This window comes from Mus pahari, chromosome 7 (assembly GCF_900095145.1).
Source record: "Mus pahari chromosome 7, PAHARI_EIJ_v1.1, whole genome shotgun sequence".
Taxonomy (NCBI): domain Eukaryota; kingdom Metazoa; phylum Chordata; class Mammalia; order Rodentia; family Muridae; genus Mus; species Mus pahari.
The window spans coordinates 28,868,455-28,881,757 of NC_034596.1; the positions used below are offsets into that span (position 1 = coordinate 28,868,455).

General features: G+C 43.7%; 1 protein-coding gene across 8 annotated transcripts in view; it reads right to left on the minus strand.

The window, feature by feature from the left end:
- Nucleotides 1-13,303, minus strand: part of Sntg2 (syntrophin gamma 2) — a 201,540-nt gene that overhangs the window by 82,542 nt on the left and 105,695 nt on the right. For 6 of the 8 annotated variants that reach the window (XM_021202074.1, XM_029540556.1, XM_029540554.1 and 3 more), the window contains one exon: nt 7,715-7,806. In XM_021202074.1, coding sequence (XP_021057733.1) covers nt 7,715-7,806 — 92 coding nt within the window. Of the gene's footprint in view, nt 1-4,756; nt 4,805-6,668; nt 6,749-7,714; nt 7,807-13,303 lie in introns of those variants that run through there. The other 2 variants (XM_029540557.1, XM_029540558.1) reach the window with 2 other exon arrangements.

Sequence of the window (13,303 nt, forward strand, 5' to 3'; positions counted from 1 at the left end):
TACAAACACATTCCTTCTCTCCTTATCTTTTTATAAAATGCAACACTTATAATACAAGTTTTAAGAGAATCGTGGACCTGGTATGAAAGAGAATAAACAACAAAAATAATCAAGTCCCCAGATCTAGAGAGGGAGGGAAGCTGGCACACTAGCTGTAAATACAAGGCATTTCTGATGAGAAAGAAAGGTGGCCATGGACAGATCTGAGTGATATGCATAGAGCAGAACTCTCAAGGATGAGGAAACAAACATTCTAATCCAGTGCCTGGTCATTTATGCCTGCCCATTTTAGAGTCACTGTGGAGTGGGAAACACTCTCCCTTGTCCCTTCTTGAGAGAGTGTGTTCATTGTGGTCAACCTGGCCCATATTCTGTGGCTTCTCCTCTGGTATCAGGTGTTCAGGGGAAGAGCTGCCTAGGAGTCTGAGTGAGGAGCCTTACTGCACAGGTCTGGTTTGGGGGAAGTTAGTTGGTCCGCTTGCCTGGTGGGCTTGAGGCCAACAAGATACATCTTTGTGGAAGTGGAGAGTAGCCAGGTGCTCTGCCCACAGGAGGGCAGGCTGTGAGCTCGTGGAAAAAGTCTAATTACCTGGCTGCGCACACATGTGTGTTCTTTCCCATGCGAGATAGGACTTGGTCATGGGGGCGGGGCGGGGGCCGTCATTGACTGTGAAATGGCACTAACTTTTCTGGTAGCTCTCCCTTGGGCACTGCTAACAGACATCAAGGAAGCCCCCCAAAACTGAGGGGCCTGGTGTGGAGAGACATCAACAGAGTGGGTACCCTCTAGAAGAACAGACTCTGACTAACCTCTGAGACCAACCATACTAACCCGACAGATGTCTACCTCCAGCCCTCCCAAATATGAAAATTACTTAATGAAATAAAACACTTTATTAAGGAAGCAACGGCCAGAATGAGGTGCAAATCTACAAATCCAGGGCACAGCAGCTGTGCTACAATAATTATGACGGGACAATTAGATTTAACTCCTTGCATTGTATCCAAAAGGGTCACATAGCAGAGGAGCCCTGCCAGGCTTCCTGTTTTGTATCCCCAACCAGCACTATGCTCCGATAATTATTCAGGAAATAGGAAATGGGTTTTACTTATTTGTGTGTGTGTGTGTGTGTGTGTGTGTGTGTGTGTGTGAAAAGAAGACTATGCTAACAAGAATAGTAACTGTTAGAAATGTGCTTTTCCCCTTAGCTCACATGGATTATTAACTAAAACATTTTAGACTTCCTTCTCACCCCAGCAATCCGGAAGACTGAAAACTTTGTTGATATTTATGATTCTTTCGTCCAGAGCCCGACAAGTCTTAGGTCGAATTGCATCAGGCTGACTGAACCTGCCTCCTTGTTGGCAATGGTACGTTCTTCAGCCCGAGGCAGTGGCTTCTATAAGCAGTTGAGACACATTTATCTACCAGGGAGGGTGAATGCTGCCATCCAAACATCGTATCAGAAGCTGTAACAGCATGGGGACTCCTGAAGCATTCCACAATTGTGATAAGTCTACGGTATCACCTCTCTGGATACACAGCTGGATGTCCAGAGAGCCAACTGTGCCTCTGCTCCAAGCACAGGGAAACCTCAAAGTTATCCAACTTGACAGCAGTCATCTATGTTTGTCTCTAACCCCTTGACTCCCTAGCCTATCTTTGCCCTAAGCAGCCTTCTCCCTTGGATACTTGTTTCTGAGGATTCAGCTAGATAATGGAAAGCCGGGATTTCCTGACTCTCTCTTGTCACCCTGTCAGGTTATTTCTGCTTTGTCACACAGTCCAGCTAAATCAGAAATCTGCACCTGTCCCTTGGCCTTTTGAAGTCAGCAGAATAGTACATTGTTCCCTTTCCATTGTCCCAACACAGACCCCCTAGAGGGGGTGCTTTCCTGTCACCTTGCCTTGCTGTCAGAGCTGACAATCTTTAACCACCTGGTTCCTGTGGCTTGAAAGCAAATGTCTTTCCTTAGCCAGATTAATGCTTTTTAAGCTGCTGCCTCCTGTCATTTGGAATCTCCTAGTCTGAGAATTGTGCCACACAAGAAGCCTGGGTGGCCATTTAGATTTCCCTGTCTATGTCTGACAACATGGAGCACATTGACTTGAAAACCTCACTGTGCATATAAATCATGTAGGCAAATTTTCAAAAACAAGCCCTCAGGCCAATTCTAATGACATGCAGTTTATTTATATGGAATGTGACCCTGGACTCTGCTGTAAATATCCATGTGACCTTGACCTCTGCAGCTTAGTCCCATACTGTGGAGTGATGTCTTGGTTCAGGCGTTACTCTGAGTGGCTCCTCCACACCTTTTGTACCTTGCTCTGTTACAAGACAGAAGTTGTCTCCATCTTCCTGCGTTTGTGAACTGCACAAGCATCCTTTTGTCTAGCATCAACATAATTTTGCAAACAAATTTTAACATCCTATTCATTAGAGGAGAATGCAATGCTTAACAATGTTTAAAACAATTTCACCTTGGAAATGAGCATCAAGTGATATCGCCTGAGGTCTGGCTGGCAAAGCTACAAGCAAACAGAGCCAGGTAATATCTAGTACCTTGCCAACAAGCCATGTCCCGTCTTTACTTCACCTGAGCACAGTTTGTGATTTCCTGCCACATGCAGATACTAGTAAAAAAAAATACCCAGCACTCACAAGTGAAGCTCCTTGCTTTCTTTTCTTTTTCCTTCCTTCCTTCCTTCCTTCCTTCCTTNCTTNCTTTCTTTCTTTCTTTCTTTCTTTCTTTCTTTCTTTCTTTCTTTCTTTCTTTCTTTCTTTCTTTCTTTCTTCCTTCCTTCCTTCCTTCCTTCCTTTCTTCCTTTTTTTCTTTCTTTCATAATGTTTATTTCCACAAAATCACAATTTAAAAGCAGTAGACAAAATGACTAAGGACTTGCTTGCTAAAGGTATGGTTTGTGGCTATTTTGACATAATATGCAATCTTTTAAAAAATTCTTTACTCCCTCAACATGACAATGCAGAGTACATGCAAGGTGTCAGTTTGAACACAAAGTGCCCCACACAGCCTTTGATGTGGTGTGCGTATTTCTTGCATGAAGCTCGTTAAGGAGTGCTACCGTGTCTCGATGTTGTTTGTAGATAACCATAGAACGATTTCAGTTTTTAAAGAATGTTTTGATCAATAAATAATCACTAACCCTAAAGATAAGAGTCTGTCTCTAGCTGTGTGGACACTTCACGTTCAATCGAAAAATAATGATGGCTGCACAGCAGACAAAAACCTGCCTGTGGGTCTCAGCTTGCAATTTCTATCCTTACAAACCCTGCTGGGGCTGTGGGCTGTTGGCAATGTGATTTTAGAAAACAAAACTACACAAGCATGATTACAAAAAAAAAAAAAGAGAGCAACATTTGACCCCAGCAGAGAGAAAAATGACGACCCCAGCAAGGCCCTGGTTGACAGGGGAAGCTGTGAGACCCTCTGCATGTGCACAGGTAGTCAGTCCTTTCTCACGGGGACTCGGCCCTCTCTGTTCTTAGAGGGGACTGTCAAGTGCCTGAGAAGTATTAAGAAAAGATTTCAGTGAGAAATCCCAGCTGCTGCTATGCCTTACATCTGTGCAAGATGACAGGTGACAATGTCTCAGGTCTGGCTGGGAAACCGCCAGCAAGCAGACGAAGGAGACGCCTAGTGCTTTGTCAGCAGCCTGTGTCCCACTCTTATGTCACCTGTGCATAGTCTACTCTAGCTTTATCTACTTCAACTTGTCTAGACTATAACTCCTAACAAAGAGAGAATAACAGGCGATAAAAAGATAAAATAAATAAAGCATGTGGCAATCATACTCCACTAAATTTGAAAAACAAAACATTTACGGACATAGAAGAGATAATTGCCAGGACTCCTGCCCTGCCCATCCTAGCTCTGTGCACACTTTGTGCCATGGACATGAAGCCTTGTGCACACCTAACGCTATACACATCTGCCCTGTTATACTTGACTCCATTAACACTGGTCCTTTGAACATCTGGCCCTTTGCATGCCTGGCTCCTTGGATACCCAGCTCTGCCTACACCCTTTGACTCTGCTTCCCCACACCTGTGTCTGCAGCTTTGGTTGCAGAAAAACAAAATAAGAGTAACTGAAAAGTCCAGATCTTAATAAAGGCACAGGATCCTGCGTTCATGCCCTCTGAGGTATTTCTTTCCCACAGCCAAGAGCTGTGTTAGTTTTATTTTTCTTTTTCCTTTCTTTTCTTTCTTTTTTTTTCTTTTTTTTTTGTTGCTGTGATAAAATACAAAGGAAATAGGAGGAATAGTTTATTTTGACTGTTTCAGAGTTTATGGTTTATGGTTGGCTCCGCTGTTGTGGTGTGTGTGTGTGTTGTTTGTATGTCTGTCTGCCTGTCTGTATGTCTCTGATTGTGTTTCTTTATGTTTCTCATTCTCTCTGTCTCTCTGTTTCTGTATCTGTGAGTGTGTGTTTCCCTGTGAGAGGTACATAAAGTGTATGTGGGGAGTGATAGGTCCTAAATGTGAGCTGTTCCAACCAATAGGCAGGGCAGAGATGGCGTAACAGGGTGAAAGGAGAAAGCCAATGAACTCAGGTGTTCTCTCTGTGCATCCTGCTAGCATGATGCTCATTGTTTAGTTCTAGCACAAGCTTCCTGCTTTGATGGAGACTGAAACCTCTGAAGCAGTGAGCTAAGACACACCTGTTTTTTTTTTTTTCTTGGCTTGTTAGCTTCAGGTACTACGTGATAGCAACAAGAAAACCAACATACCTAGGCAGGCGACTGAGCCATGAGAGATGGTAGAGAGTCTGGGGGCCCCTGCAGATACCATGTGAAAGTCAATACTATTTTCCCACTAAGGCCCTTACTCTCCCATTACTCTCATGCTATTTCTAGGATCTGGACCCCAAACTTCACACTCCATTCTCTGTGGGGTCCTTGTGGGATGACTCCTTACCACTTGGGATTCTGAATCAGCCCCGAGCAGCCCCCTCATACTACAGGTCTCTCAGATGGGCACGGCTCCCAGCCTCCATGAAGTGTTACTTTACACGGGCCAGCCCGGAAAATCGCTTGGCGCAGAAGCTGCCCACTAGTACCATGGCAACTTTGCCAAAGGACGGTGTGCAGACCCCCCTGCTGTCCCGAGGAACAGCAAGCTGCTGAGTTCATAAACAGTGCTTCCGGCCACCTCTCCTGCAAGAAAGGCAGCAAAGCACAATTCTCCAGGACAGGAATCCTGCTCCTCCTCTGGTCCTGTGTAGAAGGGACGGTGTATGGGAGGTAAGTCAAGCAGTTCCTCCCAGCATTCCCGTGAACAGAGAGCTTCTGGGGAGGCAAAACTGGACAGAGCACAGCTAGGCTAGGGTACTTTGTGTCAGGAAATGCAATTTCATTCAGAATTACCATGTCGGGTAACTATCCTCTCCCCCGCCTCTATTCCTAACCACCCTGGTATTATCTGGGGGAAAACCATCCAGAACAAGAAGCAAGCCGGAAGGTTGTATTGATGAAAGTGATTTTAACAGCTGGAGAAGCTGGAATCAATTCATACACAATTGCATCCACGTATTCACACAGAGATGAGAAAACAGCCAGTCAAAGGATGCTCCCCCACCTCTCATGCCTGGAGGATACTCGGAATGCAGAGAATGAGTGTGAAGGGGCAGCCAGAGTGGACCTTCTTCTCAGCAGACTTATCTGGACATCCACACTCTACTCCTCCTTCAAACAGCCCAGATCTTGGAAAGTTATGCTTACCTTATTAAAATGTGGGCCTTAAATAAAAATCACAATGATTTTTAAATGTGAATTGATGCTGTAGGTTGAATGTGGAATGACTCCTATAGGCCCCTGCTTTGAATGCTGCGTCTCTAGCCTGTGGGATATTATGAAGGATCTGGATCCTTAGGAGGTTGGGTCTTTCTGGGTAAGAGGGTAACTGAGTGCATATTTGAAGGTTGTACCCCAGGCTCACCCCACACTTCCTGCTTCCTGGTCTGTTATGGTCTGGCGTAGAGTAACAAGCCTGTACCACATGCTCTGTTACATACTCTCCCATGCCTTCTCATCATGGTTGGCTGAAATCCCTTGAAACTGAAAGTGAAATAAACTTTCTCTTTTTGGAGCTATTTCTCTGAGGTATTTTGTCTCAGTGAAAACAAGAGTAATAAAATGGCTTAGAATATAATTTTTATATGGCTTGTATAAATAGGTCCTATTTTATGGGGAAGAAGATATACACCATCTGCATTTGTTTAAAAAAAATAAAACAAAATCAGATTCTAATATACTCTGAGGAAATTATGTGCCTTATTTCCCCCTGCAAGCAAATATGGATAAGGTGTAATAATATTTCAGGTTAGAGCTCACTCCAAATACAATGTGGACCCCTGAACTTCAAACTCTTGAAAACCAAAAAAAGAATTAAACAAATAGTTTTTCGGGAATCGGAGGTATAAAAGTGAGATATGAGGATAAGCCAGACTTAAAAGTCTGCCCTGGCTTCCCCAGCTTAGGAGGAAAGGTTTTCTGAAGGAAATACGTTTTAATAACCAGGTAATGAAGACTGCTGTCAGTATGTAATTGAAGGTAACTACTACCTGATGTCGGAGATGATGGGTTATTGTGACTGAAGCACTACATCCCCCTTTAAGCACTATTCCTAGCAGAGCTTACATACTTCCTATTTTGAAAACAGAGGTTCCCTGCTTCACTCCGGGAAAGGGGCGTGCCGTTGCTTTGTCAATCTCATCATTTTTCTCTCAGCTTCCTTAGTCGCTCTGTTATGGTAAATGTTACATCAGTAATTATTCACTTTCCAGTTTTATTGTCCTGTTGAATGTGACAGTCACACTGTGTCAGCCATAGTTCACTTGTCCTCCCCTGCCTATGTGATCCAAGGTCTCCAAAATGGTAGCCAACCCTGTCGTCCCATACAGAGAGTGTGTTCCTAGCTGGGTGTCTTCTCTGCCTTCAGGTACATCTTGCAAGAGGCAAGACTAAGATGTCAACCTCAGGTCCCTTGTTCTGGTTCATCAGTGACCCTGTGTCTAAGGCAGCTCAGAACAACAGCCACTAGAGCCACTTTCTGCTTCTCTTTGCTGACTTGCCTCAACTAACAATAGGTTACCCAGACTGGCTTCAAACTCCTGAGCTCAATTGATTTATTCTGTCTCTGCCTCCTCTCCCGAGTAGGTAAGACAGACTATTGAGGTAGGCCTGGCTTTGTGCCTGACTCAAAACTAAGATTTAAAGACAAGTGATGGCTTTGAAAATTAGGATGCCGTTCATCTCTGGGCCCAAGACTGGGGTATAGAACATGTGTGTATGCTGCTTATTCTTTGTTAGCTACAGAAGCCAAATTTTAAATTACCGAAAGCTATTTAAACCGTCGAAGTGAGGACTTTTGACACCTTGTAATTATATGAACAAACATGAGACCCTGCTGTTAAGGTCACCTGAAACCCAGAGGCTACTTCGAATTCTACCTCAAAATGAAGAATAACGTTTGCTCTCCATGTGAATATGAACTACTGGTTTATGGTGCCTTAGTGGGTATAATGATGAAGACCCCACATGGGGAGTAAATGCCTGTCGTCATTGTTCTTCCCTAAACATCTGCAGGTGCCTCTGTTGGATCATGGACAGTTTTCCCCTCAACCCAGGGCCCTTGGGATTGGGGTTTCCAAGTTATGAGGTTGTGGTTGGGGGATTGCACGTACTTACTGTGTGGCTGCAGTGTCCATTCAGGTGCAGGCCACTGTCAAAGAGAGGCGATGAGGCCCTACTGCTCTGGTCACTGGATGGCCCTGGGGACCCTGAAACAAAATGACAGGCCTTCATTCCAGCTGTAGTTTTCAAGCACATTGTGTGTGCCTGTATGACTGCAAGATGGCAAAGCACACAACCAGGGCCAGCAGTCCCTTGCTAGGCCCCTCTCAGGGATGGGGAACTGAAGTGGGGACATGGCTCTCTGTGCTACTTTATTAGCCAGAGATTCCCCTCTTTACTAGGACCCGGTCTCCCCATCAATGCTCCTAGTGAAATCATTTGCCTATCATGTCATAAGGCACTATCAGGATGCAGAACAGAGCTGTGCCGACAATAGGACCATGAGCCCTTGCAGTCTCTCATCCCACTCCTTTATCATGGTGTATTTCCTTGTAGATACAGATTAGTGGATGACTCTTGAGGCTTTCATTGCTGCAGACAGGCAGTATGAGAATGTAGACAATGCCATCACAGAAGGTGTAACCCTACATCAGTCGCACAACCACCACTACCACTAGCATCATAATTATCTATGAAGAACTGAGTGAAAAATCCATTTGTGTATTGTCTACAAATGCAATGAATTTGCTTGTGTAAAGAACAAAAAGTAATTGTGGCATGGTAACATCAAATTGAGTGGAGAGAAACTTAAGGCAATTCCACTAAAATCAAGGACAAGACAAGGCTGCCCACTCTCTACATATCTATTCAACATAGTACATGAAATTCTAGCTAGAACAGTAGGACAACTAAAGGAGATCAAGGGGAAACAAACTGGAAAGAAAGAAGAGGAAGTATTGTTATTCCTGGATAATATGATAATATACATGAGACCCCAAAATTTCTACCAGAGACATCCTATACATGATAAACATCTTCAACAAAGTGGCTCCATATAAAATAAACTCAAAGAAAATCACTAGCCCTCCTTTATACAAATGATAAATGGGCTGAGAAAGAAATTAGGGAAATAACACCCTTTGCAACAGCCACATATAATATAAAATATCTTGGTCAAGAAAAGGACCGGTATGACAAGAACTTGAAATCTCTGAAGAAAGAAATTGAGGAAGACATCAGAAGCTGAAATTATCTCCCATACTCATGGATTGGTAGGTTTAACATAGTGAAAATGGGCATCTCACAAAAAGCAATCTACAGACTCAATGTAATTCACATCAACATTCCAACACAATTTTTTTACAGACCTTGAAAGAGCAATTCTCAGCTTCATATGGAAACCAAAAAAATAAAAAAAAAGCCCAGGCTAGCAAAAACAATGAGTACGGTAAAAAACTGAGTACAGTAAAAGAACTTCTAGGGTAATCACAACCCCCGACCTCAAGCTTCACTTCAGAGCAATAGTGATAAAAGCTGCATAGTGTTGACGTAGAAACAGGTTGATCAATGGGATTGAATTGAAGACCAAGAAACAAGCCCATACACTTATAGACATTTGATTTTTTGAGAAAGAAGCCAAAACCAAATAATAGAAAAAACGAAGCATCTAATGGTGCTGGTCTAACTGGATGTCTACATGTAGAAGAATGCAAATAGACCCATATTCATCAGCCTGCACAAAACTCAAGTTTAAGTGGATCAAAGGTCAACATAAAACTGGAAACAACAGAAGAGAAAATAGGGAATATATTGGCACAGGAAACAGATTCCTGAACAGAACACCAATAGCTCAGGCACTAAGATCAACAATTAATAAATGGGACCTCATGAAACTGCAAAGCTTCTTCAAGGCTAAGGATACCACTGATAGGATAAAACAGCAGCCTACAGATTGGGAAAGAATCTTTGCTAACCCTACTAATATCCAAAGTATATTAAAAAACCTCAAGAAATTAGACACCAACAATCAATAACACAATTAACATATAGGATATAGAACTAAAGAGAAAATTTTCAACAGAGAAATCTCTAATGGCTGAAAAGCACTTAAAAATGTTATATATTATATATAATATGTATGTTATGTATAATATATGTTATATCATATATATAAACACACATATATAAAATATACACATATGTACATACTATATGCCAGTGTGTGTGCACATGCATGTACACACAAACACACACACAAACATATATGTATATTTATATACTACATACCAACTATACAACTCCTTGACATATACTCAAAAGATACCCCACTATTTCACAAGGATACTTGCTCAACTATATTCATGACAGTTTTATTCACAATACCCAGAAACTGGAAACAACCTAGATGCTCAACTGATAAATAAAATGTAGTACATCTACACAACGGAATACTACTCAGCTACTAAAAACAAAGACATCATGAAATTTGTAGGAAAATGGATGGAACGAGAAAATATCATCCTGACTGAAGTAACTCAGACACAGAAAGACAAGCATGGTATATACTCACTTATACGTGAATATTAGCCATAAAGTACAGGATAAGTTTGTTACAATCCACAGACCCAAAGTAACTAAGTAATAAGGAGGGTCCATGGGAGGATGTGTGAATCTCACTCAGAAGGGGAAATAAAATAGACAGAGGAGGTGGATGGAGGTGGAAGGTGGGAGAGGGTTGAGGAGGGGAAAGGGGATGGGGATCAGGTATGGGAAGAAGTGGTGGGAGAGAGAACAGAAATCAGTGTGGGATACCTCTCCCCTGGGACTATCTAGAGACCTGAGAGAAGGGGGATTCTCTGGAGTCTATGGGAGTGACCCTAACTGAGACCCCTGGTAACTGGGGATACAGAAACAGAAGTAGCTCCCTCCTGTAGCCAGGTGGGACTTCCAGTGGAGGGAAGGGAACATCAACCCACCCACAAAACCTTAGACCCTAACTTTATCCTGCCTACAAGATGTACAGGGATAAAGGTGGAGCAGAGATTAAGAGAAAGGTAAACCAATGATTGGTGCAATCTGAGACCAATCCCATGGGAGAGAGTCAACCCCTGACATTATTAATGATAATGTGGTGTGTGCTTCCAGACAGGAACTTAGTGTAACTCTCTCTGGAAAGGTTTTATCCAATGGAGGAAAAAATAAATGCTGAGACCCACAGTCAAACATTTGTTGGAACTCAGGGATTCCTGTGAAAGAGTGGGAAATAGGATTGAGTAAGCCAGAGAGGTCAAGGACACCACAAGAAGACCTACAGTGTCAACTAACCTGGGCCCGCGGGGACTCAGAGACTGAGCCACCAACCAAAGAACATGCAAGGGCTGGTCCTAGGCTCCCTATATATTTGTAGTAGATGTGCGGCTTGGTATCCATGTGGGTCCCCTAACAACTGGAGTGGGTCTGACTCTGACTCTGTCCCTTTCCCTAGCTGGAGTGACTGGCTGGACCTCAGTGGGAGAAGATAAACTTGGTCCTGCTGTGCCTTGAGGTCCCAGGGTAGAAGGGTACCCAAGGGGGGGGGCGCTTCCTGTTCTCTGAGGAGTAGGGGAGGGATTAATAAGGGAATGACTTGTGAGGGTGGGACTGGGAGGCAAGAGGGATGGGGATGTAACAAGAATAAATTAATGAAAATAAATAAGAAAATAAATGTGGCATGGATATCATTCATAAACATCACAGTTTCACAGATGAAGGGACTGATAGCCCTTCCTACTGCAACTTTTGACAATTATGATGATCTAACTCAAAACAGTTTTCCCAGGGATAACACAGAAAGGCTCCCCTCAGCACATCTGATCCAGTTCAGAGACAACAGGTGCCCAATAAACACAAATCCCTTTAAGAACAACCCTGAGACCACACACGTTCAACCATCAAGTTAAACTTGTAATTTCATTAAGAATTGCAAAGGGAAGCTCCTCGGGCCATTCACTCAAGGTCCCAAGGGCAGCTCCAAGAAAAAGACTGCATTCTGTGACTAATACTTAAGCCTACTATTTTCTGGACAAACATACACGTGGGCAGATTCTGTGAGTCAGTTCTTCTGTTTTTGTGGTGACATCTCCTAAAGGCAGATGGTTGAACACCACTGTCTAACTGACAGACTCCCAGAGAGACTGAACATCTGGCAGCACATAAGAAACCCTCTAGAATCCACAAGCAGAGAGCCATCCCTGAGACTGGGCCCCCTGAGCCCTTGGAAAGCAAGCATAGTGGCATTGACTAGCTGCATGCCACAATGAGGAGGAAATGCTATAAAGAGTGAAACTGGAAGGCAGGTCCTCTCTCTCTCCCCCGTCATCCACCTGCAGGAAAAGATAGTGAGAAGGGAACAGAGAAGCAGGACACCATCCTGCACATCAGTACTTGATCATGACATCTTCCTAGGACTCGGTGAACTGCCAGTCCCCCTCAGTGCACGTGTGCAGCGGGTGTCTAGGGACAAGAAGGTTCGGAGGCTGACTGCTCTTCTCCAGCCCGCCTCCACACCTCCAGGTATGCACAACCCAGCAAGTCAGTGCCCCTTTCCTACCTCTATCGTATCTGTAAGGATGAGCACTATAAAACACTTCACCATATGCCTACATGTGGTGGGAGACATGAGGACTGTTTGCTTCTATTTAAATGAACCATACTAACAACTAAAAATCTCTCTGCTCTTTTATTACCCAAGTCACATACAGTTGCTGCCTAGTAGAATCTACCCTAGCCCAGGCTTGTATCATTTCCCATGACTGAGTGCTGTTTTTGCAGTAGCACATAGTCTAGTTTAGTTTTGTTATTTTATATTTTATTTTATTTTAGCATCTCCATATATACTTTAGGATAGTCCAAGCAACACTTTCCAAAGTCTTTCATTTATATCTAGAATCAACTTGTCATTATTTGAATAAAAGATGAAACATTTTGAACTGCCTATACCTACCCCTAAACCCTCAGAGTGATGCTGTTATTCTAGATGAGACATAACAAAGGTCACCATAAACATGTCTCTGAAGACTGGCCCAACTTGGGATCCATCACATGGGTAGACACCAATCCCTAACACTATTGCCGATGCTATGTTGTGCTTGCAGACAGGAGCCTAGCATAGCCCTCCTCTGAGAGTCTCTACCAGCAGCTGACTAAGACAGACGCAGATATTCATAGCCAAGCATTAGACAGAGGTTGGGGACCCCCCCCCCCCGGGACAGAGTTAGGGGAAGGACTGAAGGAGCTGATGGGGATGGCAACCCCACAGGAAGACCAACAGTGTCAACTAACCTGGACCCCTGGGAGCTCCCAGAGACTGAACTACCAACCAATGGGTTGGTCAGAGGCCCCGAATGCTTTGCCTGGCCTCAGTGGGAGAGGATGCACCTAATCTTGTAGAGACTTGATGCCCCAGAGTATGTGTGTGTGTGTGTGTGGGGGGGGGAACTGGTGAGGCACCCTCTCAGAGACAAATGATAGGAGGATAGGGAAGGAGAACTCTGTGAGGCAAACTGGAAGGGGGAACATTTGGGATGTAAATAAATACATAATTAATTACTTGAAAAAATGACTTTTACCATTAAGAAGAGGAAGGGGCAGAAGAAGAAAAAGGAGGAAGAGGAGGAGGAGGGGAAGGAGAGGAATAGAAAGGAGGAGGAGGAGGAGGAGGAGGAG